Below are 14,477 nucleotides of genomic sequence, written 5' to 3'. Positions count from 1 at the left end.
CCTTGGAGAACCAAAAATATTTCTTATATAATAAAGCAATAAACCCCAAGAAGCAGTGGGTTACCAGTATATAATAGCTAAGGGGCGTTGTTAGGCACGACGCGAAGCGGAGTTATAAAGCTGTTATAAAATGCACTGTAACCCCACTGCTTCGCGGGGGTTATTGTGTTTATAAAACAGTTAATTTATATGCATAACGTTAGCGGAATTTTGTAAAATAAAACACAAATAATTTGTAATTATATTAGTACAAATATTACTCTTCCGCCAAACCAAGTAGTTCCTCAGAATCAAGTGTGACAGAAACGGAGCGCAGTTCCCAACCAACACATACGCAGCAAAGACACAATGAAAATATGATTTAAGACTGTGGTGTTTATTTTTATAAATCAACATTCATCTAATTTATACATTAACATTTATATCGCGCAACTGTTGAAGTGATGATCAAATATGCTTGGAAGCATGCTTAACTCTTTTCTCGTCACCCAGTTTTAGTTTAATGCCTTGCAGAAAAATTATCTTCTTTAAATAAACATAAAATATCAAATGAAAGAACAGACCATCCGCTTTCAAAAAAAAAAAAAAAAACGTTTCATCCTACCTTCATTTGTTCTCTTATCACCTCTCAAATTTTTTAGCTAAAAGCAGAGATAATTCCATTTTTGTGAAGAACTTTTGTAAGATATCAGATTCAGAGCCTGATGAAAACACACTGTTTTCAGTGTTGTTGAGTAAATGCGTCACTCAGTACGTTTACATGCACAGCATAAGCAGATAACTATCAAAAATCTGCTTATTACATATATTTCATGCGTTTACATGCAAATCAATAAGCCGGCTATGCAGACAACTGCGTTTACATGGGACTTGCAGAATTATCAGTTTTCTCGCAGGCAGTGACGTCACCACCTATCGTACACAATAGTCGTTTAAAAAGTCAATGGCATATCTGTCTTAAGCTGTAATGTTGCATCTCTTCTCGTGTCTGCAGAACCTGTAAATGTAACATGAGCTGCTATTTTAACAGTTTCTCTGCCAACTGCTTTAGTCGAGCGGAGACTTTTATGCGTTACTTTGCGCTTCCGTGTGTGACGTTTATCTGTCACACGTGGAGACATGCGCACATGGACAAAACCGTGAGAAAGCCGGTTAAGGTGTTTACATGCCACGCGAAATCGGGGTAATGAGCAAAAAACTACCTGTGCCGATCGGTTTTTGCTTACGCCGTTTATGGACTTTCCCCGATAAAAGAAAACCATTTTACGCGTTTACATGACCCCACTTGTTATCAGTTTATTAAGCATAATCGGCGTAAGACTGTGCATGTAAACGCACTCCGTGTTTAAGTTGGGTAAGATCGCCACCCAGTGGATAATAGCAGAAATATGAATTTGAGTTAGAAACTCCTCAGGGAGAGTTTTATTGATCTAATCTTTATTGATGAGATGACTCAACAACATTTATTGAAATTTATCTGGATATCGCCATAATTGTGCACTTGTATACAAATTAAAAATATGATTAAAGAGTGTGGTAATAATTTATATTATAATAATTTATTATAACATGTTAAAATGGCCACTTTGTAGGCCTGAGCAAAAATGTGCCGTTTGTTGGGTGTGTCTTTTAAAATGCAAATGAGTTGATGAAATGCAAACACTGATCGCAATGATGGTGGTTTGTTGCAATTGAAACTCAATTATTGTGCTGTCAATAATTTTTTCTCTCTTTTCTAAATGTCAGTGCCGTAGTTGGACAGTGAAGATTAAGGGGCGGTATTATTGTAATTGGCCTTGCTACCTACCTCACAAAACAGACAAAATCTGAAAGACCTAATTTTTTACATGCTTGCAAAGAATGGCTTACCCGAACAAAGTTACTGGGCTGGTTTTTTTCACATTTTCTAGGTTGAGAGAAGCACTGGGGACAGAATTATAGCACTTAAACATGAAAAAAGTCAGATTTTCATGCTATGAGCCCATACGAATGCCTACGAACACAAATTACTTCAAAACATCTTAAGTCAATCAAACTATTTGCTATATGCGCTTTACATGATTTGAAATCTGTCAGTCATTCTAAACCTGTTTGACTATCTTTTAAATGAAACCCAAGAGCAGATTTGTCAAACATCTTGCGACACGCCTATGATGTTTCAGTGTTTGACCTTTTATATTTTTGCAGGAGATTCTGTAAAAATATATTTTGAAGAAAATCAGTCACACAAGTCTAGGCTCGGTAAATGATGAGAAAGTTTTTATACCTGGGTGAACTATTTATGTAGACACTGCATAAAAATGATTATATATAAATCAACGTTTAGGAAATATTAAGTGTATTTTATGGTTTCATTGCTTTTCATGGTTTTGGTGCGTTTTAATAGTGTGTCTTTCTATGTCTTTGTGGTGCTCTCTTGTTGTTAATTCCCCTCCTCATCTTTGTGCATCTTTTTCAGTCTCTCTCTCTTTCTTTATCTCTCTCTCTCTTTTTCTTCCTCCTCCAACCGCCATTTCTTTCTGTCTTTCTTTCACTTAGTTTTCCCATCTTTGCATGTGTCACTTGCGATTGTAATGACATGCCCTGCGGGTAACTCTGGCCCTGTGCACTACAGCTCGCTCTGATGCTAATGGCTGTTATTCCTGATGTGAGTGTGTAAATTTCAGCAGCGTGTCCTGAATGTTTTTATGAGAAAAACATAGTGTTTATGTATAGGTTCTTTAACTTTTTTAAATCTTTCATACGTACAGTAAATAAGTTTCTATATCATCGAGCATTACATCCCCAAACAACAAGTTGGAGATAGTTTTTTTACTGCATTTTTCCCATGTGTATGTCTGTGGAGCTTAGAGTCAGATTTTCTTTGCATTACGGTGCATTATTGCTTCAAGAAGACACTTGGGTTTATTCGCTCAGTGTGTGAGAGTTTTTTATGTGTTTATGTTTCAAACCCTCTTATGTTGGTCTCTGGCGGTTCTGCCTTCTAAAGCAGAAAACATTGCCGGGAGTGTATGTTTGTCTGTGCATGCATGTTGTGTATGTGTACCTTTCACCTCTAATTGCCCCGCTCTCTTTGACAGGCCCTGGAAAGCGAGTTTGTGTCGTGTCAGCTGCACCAGTGGATTGACCTTATTTTTGGCTACAAGCAACGCGGGCCCGAGGCAGCGCGAGCGCTCAACGTCTTTCACCACCTGACCTACGAGGGCTCCGTCAACCTCGACAGCCTCGCCAGTGATCCCCTGCTGTGTGAGGTGGGTCGTCCTGGCAACCTCGCCATGACAACAGTGTCCTCACAAAAGATGCTTTTTTGTATTTAGAGTTTGTCAGTAAAAAGTAGCTAAATAAATGTTGCCACTATACAAAACATTTTTTCTTTAACACTAAATTCAAGAAAAATTTGCTTATCCCATTGGCAGATTTTTTTTTGCTTGTTTTATGCACAAAATCACTTAAATTTGATATTTTTGGTCTAAAACCTAGACTTATTTTCTTGTGTCGTTTTCCTCATCAAGAAAAAGCATCTTCATTTAAGAATTTTTACTAAGAAAAATACTAAGAATTTTTTTTCTTGAAAATAATCTTTTGCAGTCTAAACACTAAATTCAAGAACAATTTGCTTACCCCATTGGCAGATTTTTTTTTGCTTGTTTTATGCACGGGATCACTTAAATTTGATATTTTGGGGCTAAAAACTAGACTTATTTTCTTTGGTCGTGTGACTCAACAAGAGAAAGTATCTTAATTTAAGAATTTTTAAGAAAAATACTAAGAATTTTTTTTCTTGAAAATAATCTTTTGCAGTCTAAACACTAAATTCAAGAACAATTTGCTTACCCCATTGGCAGATTTTTGCTTGTGTTATGCACAAAATAACTTAAATTTGATATTTTTGGTCTAAAAACTAGACTTTTAGGGTCGTTTTGCTCATCATCTTAATTTAAGAATTTTTAGATATTTTTACTGAAAACGAGACAAAAATTCTAAGAATTTTTTTTCTTGAAATTAATCTTTTGCGGTCTAAACACTAAATTCAAGAACAATTTGCTTACCCCATTGGCAGATTTTTTTGCTTGTGTTATGCACAAAATAACTTAAATTTGATATTTTTGGTCTAAAAACTAGACTTTTAGGGTTGTTTTGCTCATCATCTTAATTTAAGAATTTTTCGATATTTTTACTGAAAACAAGACAAAAATTCTATTTTTTGCAGTGTGTAGCCTCTTTCACACAGTAATTTCGATAAATTACCATGAATTTACCAGAATGATTTTAGTGACACTCCGTCTTTTTACCAGCATTATTCACACATCAGTATCAACCGGTAAACTCGGTGAGAAAGCGGAAGTTTCCTGTGACGTGCGATGAGCTCAGTGTTGTATTTGTAAACAATGGTGGGTTATGACTTCATATCCACAGTCCGTATTTTGTTGTTTTCACCTCTGTGGCAAACGCTGACAGTCGCGAAATTGCTAACTGGCGCTACCTGCGTCTTGAAGAGCAGTAATAAGTGTACTAAGGACGTCGACAATCCGGCAAATAGTTGGTAAGCTGTTTTAAATTACTTTGGTGAAGAAATGTGGACGATACTTTCAGTTGTGCTCGACTTTTAAACAGCGTGCGCGTGGAAACGTCTGTAAACAAAACGCGTAATCTGTATCAAAACGCTATGATTGTCCCGGAGCTGTCAGCGTGGTCTGACATCATCCATTTTAAATGCCGGTAATCTTTATTTTACGTTACTGGTAATCTTACAACCTCTCTTACTGGTAAATTGGCAGCACTGATTGACCAGAAAGGTTCTGTTCACACATAATTTACCAGTAAATTACCAGTAAAGACTGTATGTGTGAAAGCGACTTATGCAAACTTGAAGTATTTGATTTTTATGAATTAAAATATTGACAGGTTACCGATTTTTGTTTTTACACCTCTTGGCACTATACGTTTTCAAAAGTAATACATTTATGCGTTTGGCACACACTTTTATGCAAAACAACTTTTATCGTTTTTTATTGCCGTGGGCACTAACCTACAACATTTTCATCGGTTACGCAATCCTCTATCAATTGAGCTATAGGAACACAATATTCATAATATCAGCCTTTCATCAACCACAGATCAAGCACATAATAAGCACTGACGTTCTTGCACGAATGAACACAGTTTCTTTTGAATATATCAGATAGACCATCTGTACATGTCAGTCATATCTTCAAATGCAAATGAGTGTTGTGGGAAAAAGAAACTCAAAATGCTGACTCAGACACTTTAAGCTCAAATTAACGAATGAAGTCAAACATGCAAATTAATAATAATATGTAAAAATAAATATACGTATGTAAAGATTCACTGTTGCTTGTAATGCAAAAATTAGGCACTTTCCCCTTCAAGGACTTTTAAGGATTGAGTATTCATTTGAAAACACGTGAAATATAACAAAATAATGAAATGATTGTTGGTATTTATTCATTTAAAAAAATGAATTCACCAAGCAATTACGATGTAAATCAATGTTATTGATTTTCCACACAATACTCTTTATTGATTGGTTGAAGGTTTTGCAATGACTTAATTGTGTATGTGGATATGATTCCAATTTAACAGTAGCAGCTGGTAGGCAGTGTGTTTTTTTTTTTTTTTTTGCAGTGTATGCCCCATCTCTCCCATCCACCTACCCTCTCTCTCACTCACATTCCCTCTATCTCTCTCGCTCCCTGTGATGCCCACCATCTGCTGTCTGCAAAACAAGTCATTTATATACTGTCACTTCCAGGACTGCCTTTATTTGTCAAGTGACCACTATGCAAATCCCTCACTGAACAGGGGGGCTAATTATCAAACAATATGGAGAAAGCTCTGCTCTTCATCATTTACCGCTGCATTCCAGACGAGGGCTATTTTTCTTGCTTTCATGTGGTCGCTTTCTTCGCAAGTGGTCCGGCGCTTTGAGCGCGATGCTGGCTGACAGCCTGGTTTGTTAGCCTCAGAAAAGCCAGAGAAGCTGCTTTTATTTGTCAGTTGTTGACGTTTGAGCTCGTGTTGTGGATCCGCCCCTATTTGGATGAATAATAGAGTTTATAATGCTTATGTCATCCAAGCAACTTGCCTTCAGACGTTTAAACGGCAAGGAATGTTGAACTAACTTGACTCTTTAAATGTGAAACAGAATGCTTTGAATGTGAAACAGAAAACAAGTTATTCAATGCCACTTGAGTATCAAGAACAAATGATTTTGACCTCAAAATACACCAGATTTGCTATTTTTGTGTCTTTTTTTGACCAGGCCGCAGAGGTGACGCAAAGTGGGAGAAACGCTTGTATGCTATCTTGCTTAGAAATGTGACTGTCACCTTCAAGCTATTGATTCATTCCCCAGTGACAGGTGCATCCACCGCTCTGACATTAAGCACTGCAATTACGGTCTTAAAATGTCAAAATGTGGAGTTAAGGGTCATAACTCCTTCCAGAGTCAAATCAAAATGGCAGCAGTTGATGGAGTCTCTGGACTCTAGTTGGTAGGAAATCTGTGTTTACGGAGAAAGGACATCCCACACTGTTGTCATTGCAGCGTTAAGTACAGATATGTATACATTTGGTACCAATATGTACTTTGGAGATACTAATATGCATCTTTGATGTACTAAAGCTTTGTTTATACTCGCGCTTTGGTCCGCAAAGCAAGCCTCCGCGGATCGCGCTCGCGTGTCTCACCAAACGGATGAGGCGTTTATAGTTAACGTGCTAGCTGTTGCACTATTCTTAAATATGTCTTTATTAAACATTATAATTTCATTAACGTTTTTACTAAACAAAGAGTATGCCTACAGACATCTTAAGGTTTGTATTTTATTCCTCGTCCAGTGGTTCATTTAATAAAAATATAAGCCAAACATTCTGAATCATGTAAAAGTGTTTTAAACTGCAAAGTTTCCATACATTACTTCCAGAGTGTCAGATAAATATATACATTGTTTTGCTTGGATTGATCAAAGAGATACGTCACAGGCTTGCCTGCTCGGACAGAATCGGCTCGAGTTCGGTCATTTTTCGTTACAAAAAATGCCGTGCACACCATGCGAAATGGGGTCTCGCGCACGACCGCCCACTCCACGTTGACGTCATTTTTGCCACGCGCACCAACGCGCCTGTGCGGAGGCATATACATGTAAATCTCCCCAAAACCATTTAGTATAATTTTTAGGGTTTCTTCATTGGCTTGGCAAGTGAAATGTGTATTTGAAGAATTTGGTTTGAAAACGCAATGAATTCATTTTAAGCAAAAATGTGTTTTCTATACCAAGAAAGTGACAAGATGAAAACCACTATTTTCTTTTACAAACTTTCGCATAGCATCTTTAGGTTATAATAACATAAAAAGTTCAAATACATAATTTAATTTTCAAAGATATTATAAAAACTGATTCTTTTTTCCGCAAAAAGTTTTTTTTTTCAAAATGCTATAAATCTATTGAATCAATATATAAATGTGCATTCATCTTTGCCATGTTATATTCATTTAGTTGACTAGTGGTATACACTGATTAAAAAACTAAACATTAATGGCATTAATGAAAACACTTAATTTTTATTAAGAACACTGTCATTGCTGCTGTCATCCTTAGGACGTCGTCGCTGAACTTTTTTGACAGCGATCAGTTGTACAGTGTTTTGGTCCTGCTCAATTTTCGTTGGCTTCAAGTAAAATAAGATCCTCTGGGGTCAATGTGTTAGCATGACAGAAGCTTGATGCTGTTTTGTGAGAACAAAATTACGTAAATTATTCGAATTTGATGACTTACGTTTCTTTCCCGCCACAGAAAACCACCACAGGTTTATCAATGGCATCAAAATTACTATTTTGTTTTTGTTTGTTTGTTGATCACGAAGTACAAAGTTGATGAGGAAATCTAGGATTCTGCATATTCAAAGTGCAACCATTATTGTTTACAATGCGTGGAATGGTGCGCTGTGATTGGTTAAGCATATTTATTGCAGAACTGGCATTTGATGCGGTTTAAAAAAAAGATGACAGAATAACACGGCGGATATCGGATTTTGTGTAAAAATTAAGAATTTACTTTTTAATACTGACCTGATACAATACTGATTTTGGCGGTAACTAATAAAAAAGGGGTTTATCACGTTTTGGAACCAAACTTTTCATTTTTAGTGTTTAAATACTCTGTCCTGTCTCAGCTTTATATCCAGACAATAAGTAAGCCTGATTGGTCTGATTGTTTGACAGTAGTTGCCCTTACAAGCAAACTTGCAAAAGAAATACTTTTGAAGATTGATGTACTTTCACACCACTGAAAGGTACTGTAAGTCCAGAGATAAAGCTGTGATTGACAGGTTATGATCAATGTCTTGTGTGCATTTCAGCATAGCAAGGTGGGGCGATCAATGTACAGCTTATGCTGAAGGTGTTGCTTATCAGCCGCAAAGAGCAGAGGCTTAACATGGATTATAGTAATGAAGCTGTCTGTTAAGCCTAAAGATTTCTTATTGTGATAAAATGTGATTTTCTACTGAGCTACAGTAGGATGAGCAACCAATTGACACTGTGGCTGTGTTGACGCATCACATGACATGTCCCACACATAACCTTAGCCGGTGAGTTTGACTCTATATATGAGCTGCCAAAGGTGAAATGTTTGTATTAAAATGAACACATTTCCATGACAGCACTCATCTTTGCTAGTATTTATAAAAAAAATCTGGAATTCCTACTAGTTTCCCAAACCAGTGTTGTCTGTCTATATTCACCAGTTTTTGACTCCTGGAAGACATTCTTTCTTTCCTTCTTTTAACCGCTCTCCAAACTTTGTTGGATGGCAGAAATATAGTGATACTTTCCACATGGCTGCGTTTTTCTCTCAGATCTCCAGATCGGATTACATTATTTGAGCAGACATCGTGACCCCTGTTCCCGAACCTAACCTAAAATAGCTATAATGCCAGCACATTATTATTTGACAGACAGCATTGTAAAACTGCGCAGACTGACATTTAATTGTTGCCAAATGTGATGGCAGTGAGTCATGAGAGTTCTGCTTGTGTTTTTGCTGAAAGGTTTAGGCCCAGATCACTCGCCAAGATCATCTCTTCCTATTTTAGGTATTTCTGTAAGAGTTTATCTTTTAGTTTCTCTCATTTAGCTCACAATGTTATTTTTATTTATTTATGCACTTAAAGTGCTTCTTAGTCAGTGGTTCTCAAACTTTTTTCATGTGCGGCCCCCCTTGTGTACGGTGCATTCCTTCGCGCCCCCCCCCTCAAAGAAAATTTATGACAAAAACTGTTTACATGTTAATTAAACAAAACATATTAAGTTATACAAAGTAGTGCGGTTGGTTAGTAGTAGCCTTATTTTTTTAAGGTTTAATTACACAGAATTCATGATAAATGAATGTATTTTATAAAATGTCATAATACTGGGTCCCCCAGGCACCATCTCGCGGCCCCCCTTGGGGCCCCGGACCCCAATTTGAGAACCACTGTTCTAAGTGACCCTCAGGTTTACAATGAATAAATGAATTATACTTTTGACAAATATGTGACCCGTCACGGAAACCAGTGACACAAGTCAGCAGCACAACTTTCGAGACAACTTCGAGGGTTTTTTTTTCCAAAATTTGTGATTTTCGTTTTATTGCAGAATCTGTTAGTTGAGATCACAAAGAAGCCTCTCCATGTTTGAGATAGCAGTTTTTGTATATTTAAAGCGTACATTTTGCAGTTGAAATCGGCTTGTTTTCCTGGAGATTCTAGCGTGCGTGCAGCGCCGGGCATCGTTGTCTGTGTGTATTTACATACTGGATAAGCGGCTTTTGTTTTTGCCCCCGCCCCCAAAGGGAACAGTCTATGATAATGTAAAGTCGAAGAAATAAAGGTACAAAAGCTGTCAGCTTTTTACACCTGGTCACTTCATGTGTTTTCTCTGATCAGATAGCTATCTGATTTATTAAAACAGTTCCATTTACATTTGGCCACATAAATGTGTCTTGGCAAAACGTATATCAATCCGATCTTTTACTCCTGCACAAAATGCAAATACACTATTTATTACTTAAAAAACTGAAGATGACTCTTACGCAACAAAACGCTTGAAATATTTGCTCACAATGCAACGCTGACAGGAGTTAACTTACAGGCTGTGAGTCTGAAGTGGGAGGAATTATGATAATGTCGGTCTTGTCGACATCACCAATCCCAGGAAGTAAACTATTGCCTACAATCCGTGTGTTTGTTGTAGTCCAAAAAAAGAGAATTACGTTGGAGTACTAATACTAATACACTTAATACACTTAATACATAACTTGTACTAATACACACTTACACACCAAAGGAAATTTAAAAACATGAATCGGACAATATTGGTGCTCTTTAAAATATCTGGCACCTTTACATTTGCATTTGGCAGACACTTTATCCAAAGTACAGTGAGTTTTAGAGTCCTGTAATATCACCTAAACCAAGGCAACAAAAAAGTGTTTACAGTAATTGAAACTTAGGAAGTTTAACTGAGTAATTGATTGCTACTTTTATTTTGTCTTAAGTTTTATGCCTAGTCATATGAATTATGACTTGATTAAGATTATAAATGTTCCAGCAAGTGAATGTCATAGCGTTTTTCAGCGGTTATGTCACATGAGCCAAACCGTATGTCAACAAACCATAAAGAACGGAAATCTCTTATTCATTTTTCACTCCACTCACATCCCTCATAGTTTCATTATGTTATGTAATGCTGACAGACGGATGTCACTGCGTTGGTTATTGATAGGCTGTTTGTATGCGTTTGCTTGTGCATGTGTGTGTAGAGCCCAGGAGATGTGGAGAGTTCGCACATGTGCCACTGTGCACGGTAACATTGACAGGCACCTACAAGCTCCCCTCGGCTGTTGTGTGGCTCTGATCGCATCAATCTTTCTTTGCCGAACCGAGCATCTCCCATAGTCAAACACAACATCTCTCCCTCAGAGCTCTAATGCTTGGACGTCCGCTTTATCAGTGTCACCATACCCTTTATATCTGAATGTTGAACTTGTCATATGACATACAGAGTCCTTTAAAGCCCTATGCTCTGAAGGAAAACACCACCATTTTCAATATTTTACTATGTTCTTACGTTAACTTAGACAAATTAATACATACCTATCTTTTTTGAATGCGTGCACTTAATCTTTGTACAGCGTGTCGTGAATGTGTTAGCATTTAGCCTAGCCCCATTCATTCCTTAGGATCCAAACAGGAAAAATTTAGAAGCCACCAAACACTTCCATGTTTTCCCTATTTAAAGTATGGTGGCACAAAATAAAACGTGGTGATTTTTTAAAGGTGCAGTGTGTAATTTTTAGAAGGATCTTTTGACAGAAATGCTAATTAATATACAACACTATATTATCAGGGGTGTATAAAGACCTTTCATAATGAACCGTTATGTGTTTATTACCTTAGAATGAGACGTTTTTATCTACATAAACCGAGGGTCCCCTTACATTGAAGTCGCCATTTTAGGCCGTCACGTTTCTACAGAAGCCCTTAGCGGACAAACTTTTTTACTAAGTTGTCTCCGACGATCACATGTTTGTCCGGTGGTGGCTACAGTAGCTCTTCTTTATGTGTTTTAAAAGCGAGGGGTGAGCAGTGGACTGAGCCGTTGTTTACAATTCACAACCTCACCACTAGATGCCGCTAAAATATACACACTGCACCTTTAAGCTGATAAAAGTGAGAACTATATTGTATGGCGGAAAAGCACTTAGTTTGCAGCACTTCCACCTTGGCGCGCAGTTACATCATCACTCCTGACTACTCCCCCTCTCGCTCAAACTTCGGTCAATATTACTGCACCCGAGGTGGAAGTACTGCAAAATAAGTGCTCTCCTGCCATACAATATAGTTTTCATTTTTTATCCACTTAAAAAATCGCCACGTTTTATTTTGTGCCACCATACTTACTGGTGTAACTACTCATGTAACAATCTTTAAATAAAGAAAACATGGAAGTGTTTGGTGGCTTCTAAATTCATCCCCGTTTGGATCCTAAGGAATGAATGGGGCTAGGCTAAATGCTAACACATTCACGAGGCGCTGTACAAAGATTAAGTGTACGCATTAAAAAAAGATAGATATGTATTAATTCATCTTGTTGAGGTAAAAACATAGTAAAATATTGAAAAATTGTGGTGTTTTCCTTTAATGCTATAATATTGGATGGATGGTAGACTGTCGCTTTGGATAAAACCATCCAAATGTATAAATGTAAATAAAAATGTAAACATCCCTTGACTCAATAGAGGCTCTAATTTGCATTTATGCATTTGGCAGATGCTTTTATTCAAAGTGGCCTATGCATTTCTATTTTACAGGTTTGTGTTTTTATCACATTATTTAGTATATCATTAGAAATAGTACTACCAGATACATGCATATTACTGTGTGTGTGCATCTTTGCTACAGCGTGTATTTGCTCTTTCTGCCCTTTGTCTCTGGCACAATAACATTAGAGAGGGAGGGTTCTGCCGCAGTCCCGGCTGCGCGTCAGTCCAGGTTAGCGTCTGCTTGGCGAGGGAGGGGTGGGGAGGTGCTGTACGTGGGCCCTGCTCCTAGAAATGGGAACAGTTAACTGAAGCATGTTAATAGGGAAAGGCCTGTCTCTTCTATACTAACACTCGGATGACTCTACAGGCTTTGGCAAAGCTGGAGGGTGGGGGGGTGGAGGATTTGCTTGCATTGTCAAGTAACGCATTGACCCATCACTTTGATGCCTATCGATAGTGACAGCCTCCTCTTTCTCTCTCTCTCTCTCTTGCTTGCTCTCACTTTTTTCTCTCTATCATTTGTCTTTTTGTTTCTCTTACATTCTTTCTTTTATCATCGTTTCTTTTTCGATACATTTCTTTGACTTTTGTTATCTTCTGCCTTTTCTGCATTCCTTTCTCACCTTTGATTCATCTTTAATCAATCTATGGCTCTCTCTCTCTTTCTCTCTCTCTTTCTCTTTCTCTCTCTCTCTTTCTGTGCATGTGTGTGTCTCTTTCTCCCTCTCTTTTGTTCTTTCTTTCCTCCATCTTTCTCCTCTCTCTCTCTCTGCCATGCTTGATTTTCTCTATCTTTCTCCCTCTCCCCTCACTCCTTCATTTCTCTCCGTCTCTCTCTCTCTCTCCGTCTCTCTCTCTCTCTCTCTCTCTCTCTCTCTCTCTCTCTCTCTCTCTCTCTCTCTCTCTCTCTCTCTCTCTCTCTGCTGCAGGCCACAGAGGCTCAGATCCAAAGCGTTGGACAGACGCCATCTCAGTTGCTCATCGAGCCACATCCTCCTCGCAGCTCCGCCATGCACCTGGTGAGAACTGTGTGTGTGTGTGTGTGTGTGTGTGTGTGTGTGTGTGTGTGTGTTAAAATCAGTGTGCTTGTGCACATGTGTGTGTGCCTGATTATTTCAAACAAGGTAGTAATGATGCCCGACCTTCAAACTGTTCCCAACGCCCAGCACAACAGCTTTACGTTCACACGCCCCTAAATTTTGGCAGTTTTAGTTTTGTGATCTGCTGTGGATTCACGAACATACTAAGTGAAACATTGAGTTTAAAGCATTGTCTAGCCACAGATGTCTTTGAAACTTATTCCAGGTACTCATTGGTCTTTTGCACAGCAACATTCACCAGACACGCGCACTTGCCCTTGCACAAATACGTAACGTACAGACTGGCATACTTCTGAGAGCACACGACTCCATCACAGCGGTCCTAAAGAAGTTATGTCGGGAGAACAGTGCTCCCTACTGGCCATATAAATAATTACAACCTCTAATGCCAATGAATCTTATCTGAAGCATCTCATCGGCACTGATATAGATGTCGTTTTTGGATGTTTGGTTATATTTCAGCCATCTTCCCAAAGTTAGATTTGGTAAAGCTGTCTATAAATAAGTCAATTGACTCTGTGATCAGCAGCATGTTCCTCAAAAGCAAAAACATCACAGGAGCAATAAAAAATTTTTAATGTTGGATTATATCTTTTATTCATTTACTAAACTGATTTTAATCGATCCTTCGCTCATATTATAGTTAGCTCCATACTGATCCATCCAGCCAATGCTCTTGTCATCAATTGATGATTTATACAATGATAAAGAATATCTGTTTTTATTTCATCTACCTTCTTTCAAACCTGATTTACACTACTGTCCTCTGAACTAATGACTCTTTTTATTTCTCCCTTCCTCTTTTCTATCCTTTGCCTTCTTCAACAGTGTTTCCTTCCACAGAATTCACTCATGTTTAAAGATCAGATGCAACAGGACGTCATCATGGTGTTAAAGTTTCCCTCAAACTCCCCAGTCACTCACGTGGCGGCCAACACGCTGCCTCACCTGACCCTCCCCGCCGTCGTCACCATCACCTGCAGCCGACTCTTCGCCGTCAACCGCTGGCACAACACTGTGGGTGAGTGACAACCGCTGGGTTTTGGGGCAC

The 14,477-nt window shown here is 38.1% G+C and overlaps 1 protein-coding gene across 2 annotated transcripts in view; it reads left to right on the top strand.

The window, feature by feature from the left end:
* Positions 1-14,477, top strand: part of nbeab (neurobeachin b) — a 359,639-nt gene that overhangs the window by 327,027 nt on the left and 18,135 nt on the right. For both annotated transcript variants that reach the window (XM_055196954.2, XM_055196955.2), the window contains 3 exons: positions 3,081-3,251; positions 13,256-13,345; positions 14,255-14,447. In XM_055196954.2, coding sequence (XP_055052929.2) covers positions 3,081-3,251; positions 13,256-13,345; positions 14,255-14,447 — 454 coding nt within the window. The remainder of the gene's footprint in view (positions 1-3,080; positions 3,252-13,255; positions 13,346-14,254; positions 14,448-14,477) is intronic.

Source organism: Misgurnus anguillicaudatus, chromosome 24, assembly GCF_027580225.2.
Source record: "Misgurnus anguillicaudatus chromosome 24, ASM2758022v2, whole genome shotgun sequence".
In the NCBI taxonomy this organism is placed as follows: Eukaryota; Metazoa; Chordata; class Actinopteri; order Cypriniformes; family Cobitidae; genus Misgurnus; species Misgurnus anguillicaudatus.
Note: the sequence above shows the minus strand (reverse complement) of the source record. Positions and strands in the feature narration are given on the sequence as shown.